The sequence below is a fragment of the Rhinatrema bivittatum genome, chromosome 9, assembly GCF_901001135.1.
Source record: "Rhinatrema bivittatum chromosome 9, aRhiBiv1.1, whole genome shotgun sequence".
NCBI lineage: Eukaryota > Metazoa > Chordata > Amphibia > Gymnophiona > Rhinatrematidae > Rhinatrema > Rhinatrema bivittatum.
Window position 1 is genome coordinate 230,128,054 of NC_042623.1, and position 15,257 is coordinate 230,143,310.

The 15,257-nt window shown below is 41.2% G+C and overlaps 1 protein-coding gene across 8 annotated transcripts in view; it reads right to left on the reverse strand.

Moving 5' to 3' along the window:
* The window catches only part of ATP13A3 (ATPase 13A3), a 535,999-nt gene that overhangs the window by 136,485 nt on the left and 384,257 nt on the right, over positions 1 to 15,257 (reverse strand). For all 8 annotated transcript variants that reach the window (XM_029615360.1, XM_029615358.1, XM_029615363.1 and 5 more), the window contains 4 exons: positions 13,621 to 13,663; positions 10,647 to 10,756; positions 7,053 to 7,149; positions 6,097 to 6,169 (listed from right to left, as the gene is read on the reverse strand). In XM_029615360.1, the coding sequence (XP_029471220.1) occupies positions 6,097 to 6,169; positions 7,053 to 7,149; positions 10,647 to 10,756; positions 13,621 to 13,663 (323 nt within the window). The remainder of the gene's footprint in view (positions 1 to 6,096; positions 6,170 to 7,052; positions 7,150 to 10,646; positions 10,757 to 13,620; positions 13,664 to 15,257) is intronic.

Sequence of the window (15,257 nt, forward strand, 5' to 3'; positions counted from 1 at the left end):
CTCTTCCGAAGGGATGGGCTCCACCTTAACCAGGATGGAACCAGACTGCTGGCGCTAACCCTTAAAAAGGAGATAGAGCAGCTTTTAAACTAGAACAAAGGGGAAAGCCGACAGTCGCTCAGCAGCGCATGGTTCGGAGAGATGTATCTTTAAAGGATACTAATGATGCACTAGAATTAGGGCATCCCGACAGTGAGGTTCCAATAATTAGAAAAGTAGTCCAAATGCCTGTAACTAAAAACTCACCTGAGCTAAAAAATTCTAACTTATCCCTATCAATTAAAAAGCAGAATAAAAATACAATCAAAAAACAAACTTTGAAATGTTTGTATGCTAATGCCAGAAGTCTAAGAAGTAAGATGGGAGAATTAGAATGTATAGCAGTAAATGATGACATAGACTTAATTGGCATCTCAGAGACATGGTGGAAAGAGGATAACCAATGGGACAGTGCTATACCGGGGTACAAATTATATCGCAATGACAGAGAGGAGCAGTCGGGAGGAGGTGTGGCGCTTTATGTCCGGGATGGCATAGAGTCCAACAGGATAAACATCCTGCATGAGACTAAATACAAAATTGAATCTTTATGGGTAGAAATCCCTTGTGTATCAGGGAAGACTACAGTGATAGGGGTATACTACCGTCCACCTGGTCAAGATGGTGAGATGGACAGTGAAATGCTAAGAGAAATTAGGGAAGCCAACCAAATTGGTAGTGCAGTAATAATGGGAGACTTCAATTACCCCAATATAGACTGGGTAAATGTATCATCGGGTCACGCTAGAGAGATAACGTTCCTGGATGGAATAAATGATAGCTTTATGGAGCAAATGGTTCAGGAACCGACGAGAGAGGGAGCAATTTTAGATCTAATTCTCAGTGGAGCACAGGACTTGGTGAGAGAGGTAACGGTGGTGGGGCCGCTTGGCAATAGTGATCATAATATGATCAGATTTGATTTAATGACTGGAAAAGGAACAGTGTGCAAATCCAAAGCTCTCGTGCTAAACTTTCAAAAGGGAAACTTTGATAAAATGAGAAAAATTGTTAGAAAAAAACTGAAAGGAGCAGCTACAAAAGTAAAAAATGTCCAAGAGGCGTGGTCATTGTTAAAAAATACCATTCTAGAAGCACAGTCCAGATGTATTCCACACATTAAGAAAGGTGGAAAGAAGGCAAAACGATTACCGGCATGGTTAAAAGGGGAGGTGAAAGAAGCTATTTTAGCCAAAAGATCTTCATTCAAAAATTGGAAGAAGGATCCAACAGAAGAAAATAGGATAAAGCATAAACATTGGCAAGTTAAATGTAAGACATTGATAAGACAGGCTAAGAGAGAATTTGAAAAGAAGTTGGCTGTAGAGGCAAAAACTCACAGTAAAAACTTTTTTAAATATATCCGAAGCAGAAAGCCTGTGAGGGAGTCAGTTGGACCTTTAGATGATCGAGGGGTTAAAGGGGCACTTAGAGAAGATAAGGCCATCGCGGAAAGATTAAATGATTTCTTTGCTTCGGTGTTTACTGAAGAGGATGTTGGGGAGGTACCCGTAATGGAGAAGGTTTTCATGGGTAATGATTCAGATGGACTGAATCAAATCACGGTGAACCTAGAAGATGTGGTAGGCCTGATTGACAAACTGAAGAGTAGTAAATCACCTGGACCGGATGGTATACACCCCAGAGTTCTGAAGGAACTAAAAAATGAAATTTCAGACCTATTAGTAAAAATTTGTAACTTATCATTAAAATCATCCATTGTACCTGAAGACTGGAGGATAGCAAATGTAACCCCAATATTTAAAAAGGGCTCCAGGGGCGATCCGGGAAACTACAGACCGGTTAGCCTGACTTCAGTGCCAGGAAAAATAGTGGAAAGTGTTCTAAACATCAAAATCACAGAACATATAGAAAGACATGGTTTAATGGAACAAAGTCAGCATGGCTTTACCCAGGGCAAGTCTTGCCTCACAAATCTGCTTCACTTTTTTGAAGGAGTTAATAAACATGTGGATAAAGGTGAACCGGTAGATATAGTATACTTGGATTTTCAGAAGGCGTTTGACAAAGTTCCTCATGAGAGGCTTCTAGGAAAAGTAAAAAGTCATGGGATAGGTGGCGATGTCCTTTCGTGGATTGCAAACTGGCTAAAAGACAGGAAACAGAGAGTAGGATTAAATGGGCAATTTTCTCAGTGGAAGGGAGTGGACAGTGGAGTGCCTCAGGGATCTGTATTGGGACCCTTACTGTTCAATATATTTATAAATGATCTGGAAAGAAATACGACGAGTGAGATAATCAAATTTGCAGATGACACAAAATTGTGCAGAGTAGTTAAATCACAAGCAGATTGTGATAAATTGCAGGAAGACCTTGTGAGACTGGAAAATTGGGCATCCAAATGGCAGATGAAATTTAATGTGGAAAAGTGCAAGGTGATGCATATAGGGAAAAATAACCCATGCTATAATTACACGATGTTGGGTTCCATATTAGGTGCTACAACCCAAGAAAGAGATCTAGGTGTCATAGTGGATAACACATTGAAATCGTCGGTTCAGTGTGCTGCGGCAGTCAAAAAAGCAAACAGAATGTTGGGAATTATTAGAAAAGGAATGATGAATAAAACGGAAAATGTCATAATGCCTCTGTATCGCTCCATGGTGAGACCGCACCTTGAATACTGTGTACAATTCTGGTCGCCGCATCTCAAAAAAGATATAATTGCGATGGAGAAGGTACAGAGAAGGGCTACCAAAATGATAAGGGGAATGGAACAACTCCCCTATGAGGAAAGACTAAAGAGATTAGGACTTTTCAGCTTGGAGAAGAGACGACTGAGGGGGGATATGATAGAGGTGTTTAAAATCATGAGAGGTCTAGAACGGGTAGATGTGAATCGGTTATTTACTCTTTCAGATAGTAGAAGGACTAGGGGACACTCCATGAAGTTAGCATGGGGCACATTTAAAACTAATCGGAGAAAGTTCTTTTTTACTCAACGCACAATTAAACTCTGGAATTTGTTGCCAGAGAATGTGGTTCGTGCAGGTAGTATAGCTGTGTTTAAAAAAGGATTGGATAAGTTCTTGGAGGAGAAGTCCATTACCTGCTATTAGGTTCACTTAGAGAATAGCCACTGCCATTAGCAATGGTTACATGGAATAGACTTAGTTTTTGGGTACTTGCCAGGTTCTTATGGCCTGGATTGGCCACTGTTGGAAACAGGATGCTGGGCTTGATGGACCCTTGGTCTGACCCAGTATGGCATTTTCTTATGTTCTTATGTTCTTATGTTCTTATGTGCTCCGTCGGAGCGCACTGTCAGCCTGCTCTGGACGCGTGTTTTCCCTTACCCCTTATTCAGTAAGGGGAGGAAAACACGCGGCCCACCCGCGGCACCTAATAGCGCCCTCAACATGCAAATGCATGTTGATGGCCCTATTAGGATCCAGTAAGTAAAATGTGCAGCCAAGCCGCACATTTTACTCTAAGAAATTAGCGCCGACCCAAAGGTCGGCGCTAATTTCTTCCGGCGCCAGGAAAGTGCACAGAAAAGCAGTAAAAACTGCTTTTCTGTGCACCCTCCGACTTAATATCATAGCGATATTAAGTCGGAGGTCCCCAAAAGTAAAAAAAAGTTAAAAAAAAAAAATTTTGAATTCGGCCCGCGGCTGTCGGGCCGAAAATCGGACGCTCAATTTTGCCGGCGTCCGGTTTCCGAGCCCGTGGCTGTCAGTGGGCTCGAGAACCGACGCCGGCAAAATTGAGCGTCGGCTGTCAAACCCGCTGACAGCCGCCGCTCCAGGCCAAAAGGAGGCGCTAGGGACGCACTAGTGTCCCTAGCGCCTCCTTTCCCTCGTTTGCACCGCGTCGCCTAATTTGCATGTTGGAGCATACTGGATAGCTCGCACCGGCGAAGGGCCGGTGTGTGCGCCGGGAGAGCGGGCGTTCGTCCGCTCTCCCGCGGTTTTACAGTATCGGGCTGCTAGTTTGAAAAGAAGACTTTGGTTACCCAATCAGACAATATGGGAAGAAGCAGACAGAGCCAGACAAGCTGAGATCACAGACAGCTGCTGCTGCAATTAACAGGATGCTCACAGCAGACAAAAAAATCAGATTCGAAGTAGGATTCCTCAAGACTTAGAGGAGTCAAAACACTTGTCCCATTGCACAGTTCCTTCATCTGATTAGAAAACAAGCTTGCAGCTAGCCTAGTAGATCAGATGGCAATTACTGTGCGGAAAATTCCTGGCTTTGATCTCCAAATCAGGTCTTCTGCTCTCCGAGTAAATTGAGGCTGGGGATGCTGCAGAGATCATTGTTTAAGAAAGATGGCTAGTGGTCAGATTCAGGGCCCACAATTGCAATCTTCCAGAATATGTCCTGGTGCAGGGTACCCTGACCAATGATGAGACTAATCATACTGAAAAGGAATTTAAAATAAGGAAAAAAATTGCCTAGCTAGTTGTGAATGAAGCCTCATGGAGCCAGATCTCAACTTGATTACAATCAAGCTGGAAGTTCAAAAAGAAAAGGGAGAAAACTGACGGGTCCCCCAAACTAAAAAAAAACCCAAAAGCTAGCTTGTGTGTTCACAGTTCTATTTTATAAGAGGGGCTCTATGTCTTGCCTTATTTCTGCATTGTAATGCACAACACTATTTCTACTTACTACCAAGATAACCATTCATAATTACTTTACAATAGACATTTGCAAGAATTTTCAGGCCTCAAAAGATTTCAAGAGTAGTACAACTTACCTGACAAATCTGCATCTCTTCTTTTTGAGTAGGTAGGATAACGGCAACAGATAGTTATTACTTCAGGTAAAAATCAAAATTGTGTTGATTCACAACACTATTTTTGTATCTAATTTAATCTAAACTGATATTTTGTAAGTATCAACAGAGATCCAATTTTTTCAAAGGATTTTTTTTTTTTTTTAGCCAATATCAATTTACTAGCAATGTACCAACAAATGATATTTCTTTTGTCGATTAACTTGATTGCTTTACTCTTGGCATGTAAAACAGATAAGGACAAACTAACCAATCCAATCTGCCACATACAGGATACTGCTCAATATCGCTCCTAGATTGCTACAAGCATCCATTATATATATATATATATATATATATATATATATATATTCTACCAACAGAGATGATAGATATTACTAATGTGATAGAGTTAAGCATGCTTGGAATAGATATCAAAGGCAGCAGGGAAAGCTTGGGGGCAATACCTGGCAGTTTAAGTATGAAAACTGGTTTACTTATCTATCAGAATATATATATATATATATATAAAGATATATATATATATATATATATATATCTTTATATATATATATATATATTTTTAGATATGTGTGTGCTACAGGAGTGGAGGATTAAAATATATTTTAAATTGAGTTTAGCATTAATCAAAAAGCTAGAGAAAGACCATTAACAGTATAGGTGCACACACATGGGCGCGCATGTTATAAAATCCCAGGTGGCGCGTTCAAGGGTGGGATGAAATTAGCTAGTTTGCGTGGCAACGAGATCAGGGCTCCCCCAGTTCCCACCAATTAAGGAGCGGACTGGAAGGGAACTTCCCTACCCCCTACCCCATCCGCCCCCATCCCTATCCTAGGTACCCCCAATTTTTTACCTTTTGCTCCTCCAAAGGAGCAGTAGCAGATTTTGCACACCAGAACGCGATCCCCCGGCACAGCAGCAAATGGCCGCTGCACTGGTGCCTCCAGCCCTGCCCCTTTGCCAAGGCCCGACTCTTGTACGTAACAGGGGTTACGCATGCGGCTGGGCCCCTTTAAAATGCACGCAGCATTCGCAAGGCCCAGCTGCTCACGTAATCCCTGTTTTTTTATGCACACGGGCCTACAGTACCTGAATGTAATCCACTTTGAAGCTCTGTGAAAAGTGGAATATAAATCTAAATAAATAAAATAAATTTAAAATCGGACCGATAGTGAGCAAAGTCTGCACGCTGATGGTGTAATGAAAGTATATTCTGAAGTGTTAGACATTGCAAATAAAGACCAGAAAGCTGAATTGTAGAGTAAGTCAAAGGTTTCTTTAGCAATACTCACTAGTGAAGACAATCACAAGAATGATTGCCAGGTCAATGAAAAGAAACTGGAAGTCTCCTAAATTGCTCAGGATCTAGAAAAAGACATTTAAAAGTTAAAATCTACAAAATATGTAGGACAGCTTATGTACTTCAAAACAAATCAGTGGGCACTTGCAGACTTAAAGAGTATATGTCACATATGCTGAAAATTCATTCGAAACATGGATTAGCATCTCATTTCGATGGTATGCAGGTGCTTAAGATTTTGTGCTATGTCTCCACTGCAGGACTCAGGGAACTGATTCCTGCTTATATAAATTATACCCTTATAGATAGTAACATATATATGACAGCAGATAAAGACCCAAATGGTCCGTCCAGTCTGCCCACAAAAGGCATTTAGGTAATGCGCTTATAGGGCTCTTTCTGCTTACATACTAAACCATTTACAGAATGTTAATGGGTACAGAGCAGAAACTTGTTTGTAATACGTCTTTATTTAGAACAAAAACTCTGAAGTAACTGAATATGAAGGGAACATGTCCCAATAATTCATCTATGAAACATGATGGGAGCAATGTAGCCTCTTCTCCAAACAAAGTTTATAAAACTGCATCTTAGATTACTTCAGAAATAAACTATATAAACTTTCTTAAACAGATCTCATAACACAAACCCATATGATTTACATTGCAAAATATTGTTACATTAATCTAGCTGTAGAGCTCTAATGCAGACATACATCTGCTGTGTACATTTCAAAATATTAATGTGCTAAAGTCTAGGTAATGATTATATGCTATTGTTTAATATGTATGTTTTATGAAAATGTATGGAAACATCTAAGCAGGCGAGATTAAAACCTCCCTCTTTTCTGAAATGTGCTTGCATTATCAAATGGTAATGACTGCAAGACTAAATACATATAACAAACATGCTGGCAAGATCAACATCTTCAGATACATCAATACTCACAGAATACAGTAGAGTAACACTAAAATACTGGATAATGCTGTACAGAGCCATGTATTTAAATACACAGAAGGAAGTTATTAAAGCAGCACGTCCTTCCCTGCGAAAACAAATATTTCCAAGTCATTCTGAATATTCAAACCCATAATTACATCCAGCTTAGGCAATAGTTTGCTAAAATCATACAGACAATGAAACATTTTCTGGTAAAAGACCAGAGCCATATTTATGAAGAACAGAAAGTGCATTCCAAATTATTAATAAAAAGTCATAAAATTTGTTTTTCTGTAGCGCTATCTGCCAAACTGGATCGCTGTATGCTTCTTGCCATGCCAGGATAAAAAAAGCTCAGTTTTCAAAAGGGTTTAGGTGCCTAACTTAGGCCTGGATTCTCTAAGGTCACAGACCTTAGAGAATCCGGTGGTAACGAAGGGGGGGGGGGGGGCCCGGCCTGCGAAAGCCGGCAGCCAGCGCACCAATGTGGTGCGCTGGCTGCCGGCTTTCGCACCGAATAACTACACCATAAAAGGTGTAGTTATTCGGCGCGAAACTGGCGGCGATAAGGGTCCTTACCTTTCGCCGTCAGCAATGTCTTCGCAGCGTCGGCCCCGGTGCCGCCCTGACTCCTCCTCTTCCGGGGCTGACTCCGCCCCGATTTAGGTATCGCACGTGAAATGTCCCTTTTCGCATGCGATCCCTTTAGAGCAGTGGTTCTCAACCTTTTTCCCATCGTGACACACCTGACAGACCACGTTCACATGTGTGACACACTGCTCATTACAATTTACGGTGGAAATAAAAAAATAAAGGTCCAGTATTATTTTTATTGTTAAGAATGATACAAGGAAAAGATACATATTGTATCTGAACAGAAATTGCATAAACGGTAAACATCCCACGCCAAAACAGCAACAATTTTCAGCACTTAACAGTAACCACCTTACCTAAGAAAAGGCAATACTGAAAATATTACACCAGGCCTTAAGACAATACATCTCCTATTAGGAAAACGGACCAAGTCAGGCTGCTATAGAGCCCTACACAGAAACTACACCCCAGCAGAGAATCTCACCTGAATCACATGTGCTGACCCTCACCTAACAAAGAATAGAGAGACCAAAACGCATAACTAGAAGCATGCAGACAAAAATTGAATTGGAAACCGCAACAACTCTTCCTCCAAGCATTCCCCCAATCATCCTCATCTCTTACTAACACCCTAACCCGACCACCACCTCTCACCAACACTCCCCCTCAAGACCTACACCCGACACCCACCCCCTCCAAGAAGCTTCAAATCTAAACAAAAAAAAACAAAAAAAAAAAAAAACAAAAACCAAAAACTTTGTATATAACCTATGTACATATTAATTGTTCCTCGAACCCCTGTACATATCTTTTCCCCATGTTCTCCATTTTCACCCCTCCCCCCTCCACTTGTCTCGTATATCCCTACCCTTCCCTCACCTACTTATTTTTCTAGTTAATTGCCATGTTACTGCATTTATGTTACAAACTGTTCCTTGTAAAGGCCTTGCCTATATATTATGTGTTATAAGTTATCTGTAAACCGGCACGATGTGCAAACGGTTGTCGGTATATAAAACCAAATAAATAAATAAATAAATAAATAAATAAATAAACAAGCCAGTCTCTGATTGCAGTGCAACAAAGGAAAAAAAGAAACATCATCCATCCTTCTAAAACAAATCAAGAAATATAAAATCAGTAGCAGTAAAAGCATACTAACAAAAATAACAGATTATTTCAAAACAGCGGATGAATGGAATATCCAATAATTAAAAACTCATATCAAAAATTTCTAGATACCAATAAAATATTTTAAAATAGCAGACACAAAGACCCAGTAATGAAAAATAAGTATACAAAAAATGTTTTGCTCTGCATACCTGGGAACGTTTGGTATCCAGGTGCCCTGAGATTGTTTTGAATTTGCAGAAGGGGTGGTTTGCTTGCAACTTTCTCCTCTCTCTCTCACACTGGCTCACAATCGCTCACATGTACACATGCTTTTTCTCTCTCACTTATACAGGCTCTTAATTACAGTCACACACATACTCGCTATTTCACTCACACACACACACAGGATCTCAAACACACATGCTTGCCGATTCACTCACTCCCCCCTCCCCCGAACTAGAGGCAGCAGCAGCCTCCTCCACTTCTAACCCTAAAGGCAGCAGCAATCTAATTCATTTTCAGCCCTCGTGGAGCAAGGAGTCCCATTGACTGCGGGGGGTTGATGACATTCTTCGTTTTTCTCTGAGCCGCGCTGCTCATTCTTCAGACCGCGCCTCTCCTTTTCTTTGGGGCGATGCCGAGCGCACTAGCAAGGTCTCTTCTTCCCGCGCACGCATCCGCTGCTCACCACTTCCGCTTCTGGGCCGTGGGGGGGGGGGGGGGGGGGCGGGAAGAAGACAGCATGCCGGTGCCGATGACTCCTGCTCTCCTACCGCATTCCGCCCGGGCTTTCAGCGTTTTAAGCCCGGGTATAGGACCTATCTTGCTCGGGTATGGGGAGCAGCTGGGTCAGCAGGGGACCGGGAAGTGTGGCGACACACCTGCGTGTGCTTGGTGACACACTGGTGTGTCGCGACACACCAGTTGAGAACCACTGCTTTAGAGAATGACCCCCTTAGGGAGATAAGCAAGTAAATCGGCCCCTTTGAAAATGGATTAGGACCGGCTTCCTAAAAAGTAGACTGTTATAGAGCAGAAGGCAAGGGGAAAAAAAAAAAAGAAAAAAAAAAAAAGTTAGGCTCCTAGTACAGATTCTCAGTTTTCAGCACTTAACCTGGGTGCCTGAATCTAAACAAATGAATTGCAGGCCTACATTTAGGACCCTAAGTTTTACGCACCTAAATTTAGGTGAATTTTCAGCTGAAAAATTAAGTAGCTAAAGCTGGCTAAAAACTCCCCTAAACTGAGGTGCAGAATCCTGACACCATTTCTCATGGCAGAGCTGTGGAGAATGATTCCAGAATACCATTAGGCCGATTCTATTCCCCACATCACTATCCTTCCAACAATTTCTTTTTAAACAGGAAGAGAAATTGGAATATAAAAATTAAGGGGGCAAAATATTTTATCAACATAAAACCCACACGCCTCACTACTGCCCTCTCCTTTTAGCATGGGTAAAAATATGCATGCTGTTTGACAGTGCACAAGGACAAAAAAAAATGTGGGGGCAGAGTTAAGTCAAGAGAGGGAAAGGACACGCTGCAATTTCATTTTGAAATCACTGTGCGCACTTTGCATCTGCTCCCCATGCAGATACAAAAAGTACCCGCGATGCATGTGCCACCCACATTTACAGAGGAACTCACCAAGGGGAGTCACCTTTGAAAACCCATTTGCAAGCTGCAAGGTTTCAGTATGGCCCTCTATATATTTTCTTTTAAAGACATAAAGAACATGGAAAGAGGGGTGCTTTGAAATCTTTCAGTGAACTTACTACTTTTTAAAAAATAATTCAGATGTCTAAGACGTCTGACTTGCAAACCCATTAATTTAGAACGTGTGTGGAACAGTGTTATGGGGATAGTAAAAGCAGTAGAAACTCATTGACATTACCTAATAAGGTTTGGCACACATGATATACTGGGAGTCCTGGAGGTGAAAGGTGATGCCACAGAAGCTTCAAGTTCAGACAGTGATATGCCACTGTGTGCCCTCTTCAGTGCCTACCAGTTCAAAAATGGTAAAAGAATAATGTCTGCTGAGTAGACATTCCATTTTTGAGATTACAAAATAGGATTTGCAAACTAAGAATCAAAAAAATCAGGTTGAAATACTATCAAAAGATGTACTTTTAACTATAAAGGTGTTTTTTCACATATTCAGGGCTTTGCATTGAGGTGACTATTGCCCGACTGGTTCTCTGACCCTCTATGAAGTTAAATGAGCCCCTTCAGGAGAACATTGATCCATTATGCAGGGGCTCCAATGCTTCTGAAAAGACGTGCGACAAGGGGAACAATTCAAAAGTTATTTTCTGCTTTTCAGATTGTCTAGAATTAGAGGGCTTGATTTTCAAAGCCCTTTACACGCATAATACCCTGCTTTGTGAGTAAATTACGCTTTGAAAATCAACTCGGGGAATTATGCTTGCAAAAGTATATGCAAAACCCGCTTGCACGCATTTTAACCTGCAGTTCAAGTAGGCATTCTGGTGGAGGGTCATAAAGGGGAAAATTTACACGCACGTTTGATTTTTACATGCGCAAGTCTACAAGCGCAGAGTCATACCTACTCATAAGTAATATGTCCACGCATGTACCAGGGACACTTGCAAATTTTTAAAATTGGATTTATATGCATAAGGCCGCTTTGAAAACTCAGATTTAGCCCTCTGCAAGGTACTTCTAAAATTACCCTCATAGTAGCATTATGCACCCCTCAGGATCATTTAAAAGCATTCCATGAAAGCACTGGGGAAATAGTACTTTTACCATACTTAAACATTAGCCTGCACACACATTTATCATCTCAGGCACTATGAAATGTTAAAATTAAACATTTGTCAACTGAAGCATTACCACATAACCAACAATTTAGAGTCACAGTCCCTAAAAGGGATTAAGGAACTCTTTAAAGTCACATAAATTACCATCAAAATATTTAAGTGCAAATACTAGTATTGAAAATTTGCAAAGTAAAAACTGCGGTAGGTTGGTAACGTAAGCCGACCCTTTTACTACCTTTTATCTTTCAGGCCAGCAGTAGCTAAGAAAAGATGTTTTCCAGGTGGATGTTACAAAATACTATTTGCATTTTAACTAGATGTTTAACTAGGTATTAAAAATAACAGATCCTGCAAATGGCTGCAGAGAGGGGGAGACTCAGGGCGGTATATGCTTTAATATACTTCTACCAGTACTTTTATTAAAAGGGGCAAAAGCTGAAGAAATGTTTAAGTTGCTGAATTAGCTAGCACTTGAGAAAAATGTTAGCTTCAGCACTTCCCTTTTTCCCCTCCCTCTGCAGACTCCTCACTGCCAAGATGCCAGTTGGGGGGCTGCTTGAAAAGCATGATGTATTCAGGGACAGATTAAAGGTGTTATGGGCCCTGGGTGGTAGTCCAGTTTTGGGCCCCTTTACTACCATTAGTCTTTATCATTAAATCCAAACTTGTATGGGTTCTCTTACGCGCCCCGGACAACCGTCCTATCTGCTGCGCACCCTCAAGCCATCACTGGATGCAGGCTGAAAATTTAAACATACTGGGATTTATGCCTCCTATATCTGCATATTCCCCTGCATTCTGCTGTGCAGGGTGATATTAGGGATCCTCCACTCCTTCCTACTGATGTCATCATAAACCAAGTTTAAGCCCCGTGGGAAGTGGAGTGGGAGCAACCTGGGTCCTTGTAATATGTCCATGTGGGCAGTATCTGTTTTTTTTAGCTAAGATTATTTATGATTGGTTGGGGGGAAGAATTAAGTTAGGTGAGCTACAGAGTATTGGTTATCTAGGGTGGTGAGGTTTTAGGGATTCTGAGTCTTACGTTACAGTGATATTTTATTTTAGCTGCCCCTTCCTCAGAGTTGGGTGTGTTAGGGCTTTTTTTATTTTTATTATATTGTTTACAAGAACTGTATATGTATTTATGAACTGTCATTATGCTTATTTATGAAACTGTGTATTTTTGTATGTTGTAAGTCACTCCTTTGGGACTAGGGGGTAGCATATAAAATCCAAGATTTAAATGTCATTTTACTCACTGAAAAATTTAAATTTTACAGCAAGTAGTACAACTGCAGCAAAAGGAAGCCATATACTCTATGCATCGTGCAATATTTCAAGTGCGTGAACATGAAGCAATAATACCGTCAATCAATTAAAATATTACCAAGCCATCATCTCTGAACAAGTTTTCTTACAATTATCTGAACCCCTGGAAGAGGTCAAGTCCAGAAAGGGGTTTTTCTTTTTCTACATATCGAATGGGGATCTGCTTGGTTCCTACAGCATGTTAATCACATATGACTTCATAGCCAAGATGAACTAATTATTACAGTGAATGCGAACAGTGTGCGACTGCAGTTAATACATCTGCTCCCAGAGGCATAAGGGAATTGGAATTAAACAGAACAATTGTACAAAAAAGTTTACAGAAAGATAGTGAACACTTTGCATAGAATGCAGAAAAATCCTATATTTGAAAAACTGTATTGTATACAGGGTACAGCTGTAAGCAATCCGAGTCACTGTCATGTACAATGTAATGAGGCACAGGCATAAACCTAAGTTTTGTTTAACTGCATCTTTCCTAGGTTAATGTTGATTTTTTTTGGACTATTTGGCTTGATGACTAACAGGCAAACAAAATTCAGAGTCATAAGTAAAGTTACATTAATAGCAGGGCCCTAGCAGGAAGAGGGGAGAAGGAAAGAGGAAAAGCCTAAGCCATCAGATGGGAGGTGTTGGCATTGCTGTCACTGCGCCTACTTCATGAAGGGGTGGAGGGGAGGGAGCACTGTTTTGGCACAGAGCACTAAAAACTAACTGATTAACTGACTTCACAGAGAAGAAATGCAAACTTACCCCACAGTCATTTGCACCATCTCCACACATCCCAACATAGTAACTATAAAACAAAAATGGGATTCAGCAATTGATGCATTCCTCAGATGTTTCATTATGCATGTCAGACCCTTATTTCCATCATACCTAAACTGTCCTTATATAAAAAATTAATAAGCAATTCCTAATAGTTTCATAATCTAGCTATATATATATATTTAAGCCAGTGATACAGGAAAATTGGTTCTTACCTAATTTTCATTCCTGTAATACCAAGATCAGTCCAGACAAGTGGATTTTGCATCCCTACCAGCAGATGGAGACAGAGAACAAAAACTTTGAGGCACTGCTACATAACAGTGTGCTACCTGCAGTCCCTCAGTATTGACCAGTACCCAAGCCAAAGATTAGAACCTAAAACCCTCTCCAGGGCGAACAGGTAAAGCAGGGTTGGACCCCCTGCACTGGAGCCCTCTGTCACCTCCAGAAAACACCAAAAAACCATATGTACAAACTGCAAAAAACTGAGATATGATACATCAACTATTAGGAAATACAGTCTTTCGACAGCGACAGGGAGGTCTCTGAACTGATCTGTGGTATTAAAGGAACGAAAATTAGCAGGTAAGAACCAATTTTCCTTACCTGTTCTTACCCAGATCATACAAGTGGGATATACCAAGCACCCTTAAACTGGGCAGGAAGACCCGCATGCAACATACTCTCAAAGGATGCATCCTCCTGCGCCCTCACATCTAAACGGTAATGTCTGGTGAAAGCATGGACCACACCACAGCTCTACAAATCTCCTGAGGAAATAGCAACTGACACTCTGCGCAAGATGTTGCCTCTGCTCTTGTAGAATGCGCTTTCAGCCCCACTGGAATCCTGCCCCTTTGTGCGCCCCTTAGTGCAGCACCTTAGAACAGCCTCTGGGTAATAGAACCGTTCTATCCCTTCAACTGGGCCTCTCTAGTTTACTCCCCAGGCATCAGGGATAGCTTCCTTCTTCCATCTCCCTCTGCTAAGCTGCCATCAACATATCTTTCTCCTTTCTCATCACCACTCTTCAGCAAGAACTAAGGATGATCTCCTTTACCATCCCGATCATCCACAATAGCAGGATTAAGTTGATAAGAAGACAGCCTGCACCCTCACTCCTACAAAAAAGACTCATTCCAATCATGATCTCTCCTCTTAACCAGCTGTTAGGTCTCACCTTATTCTCGTTAACCCTGCTCAATCCCTTTCGAAAAAAACACATCTCCTCCAAGACTATCTCTTAGAGGAACACCCTGATTTATGCGCCATCACCGAGACTTGGTTAAAGCCAGAGGATACAGTCCTAATCAACCAACTTCCCCTACACACCTATGATATTTTCTCCATCCCCAGAAAGAAAAAAAGAGGAGGAGGTCTACTTCTAGCTGCAAATAAAAAACTAGGTCTGTCGCTTCAGTTTGTAAATTCTTCCCCACTTATTGAATTCGCCGTCTTCAAATCCGCTCACCTTCAAATTGGCCTCACATATGCCCCCACTGGCTGCCTGGATTCAGATCCCTCACCTTTAATTGAGCACATAGCGAAACACATCAATACAGACTCACCTGCCATTCTACTCGGAGATTTCAACCTCCATGTAGATACTATTCCTCGCT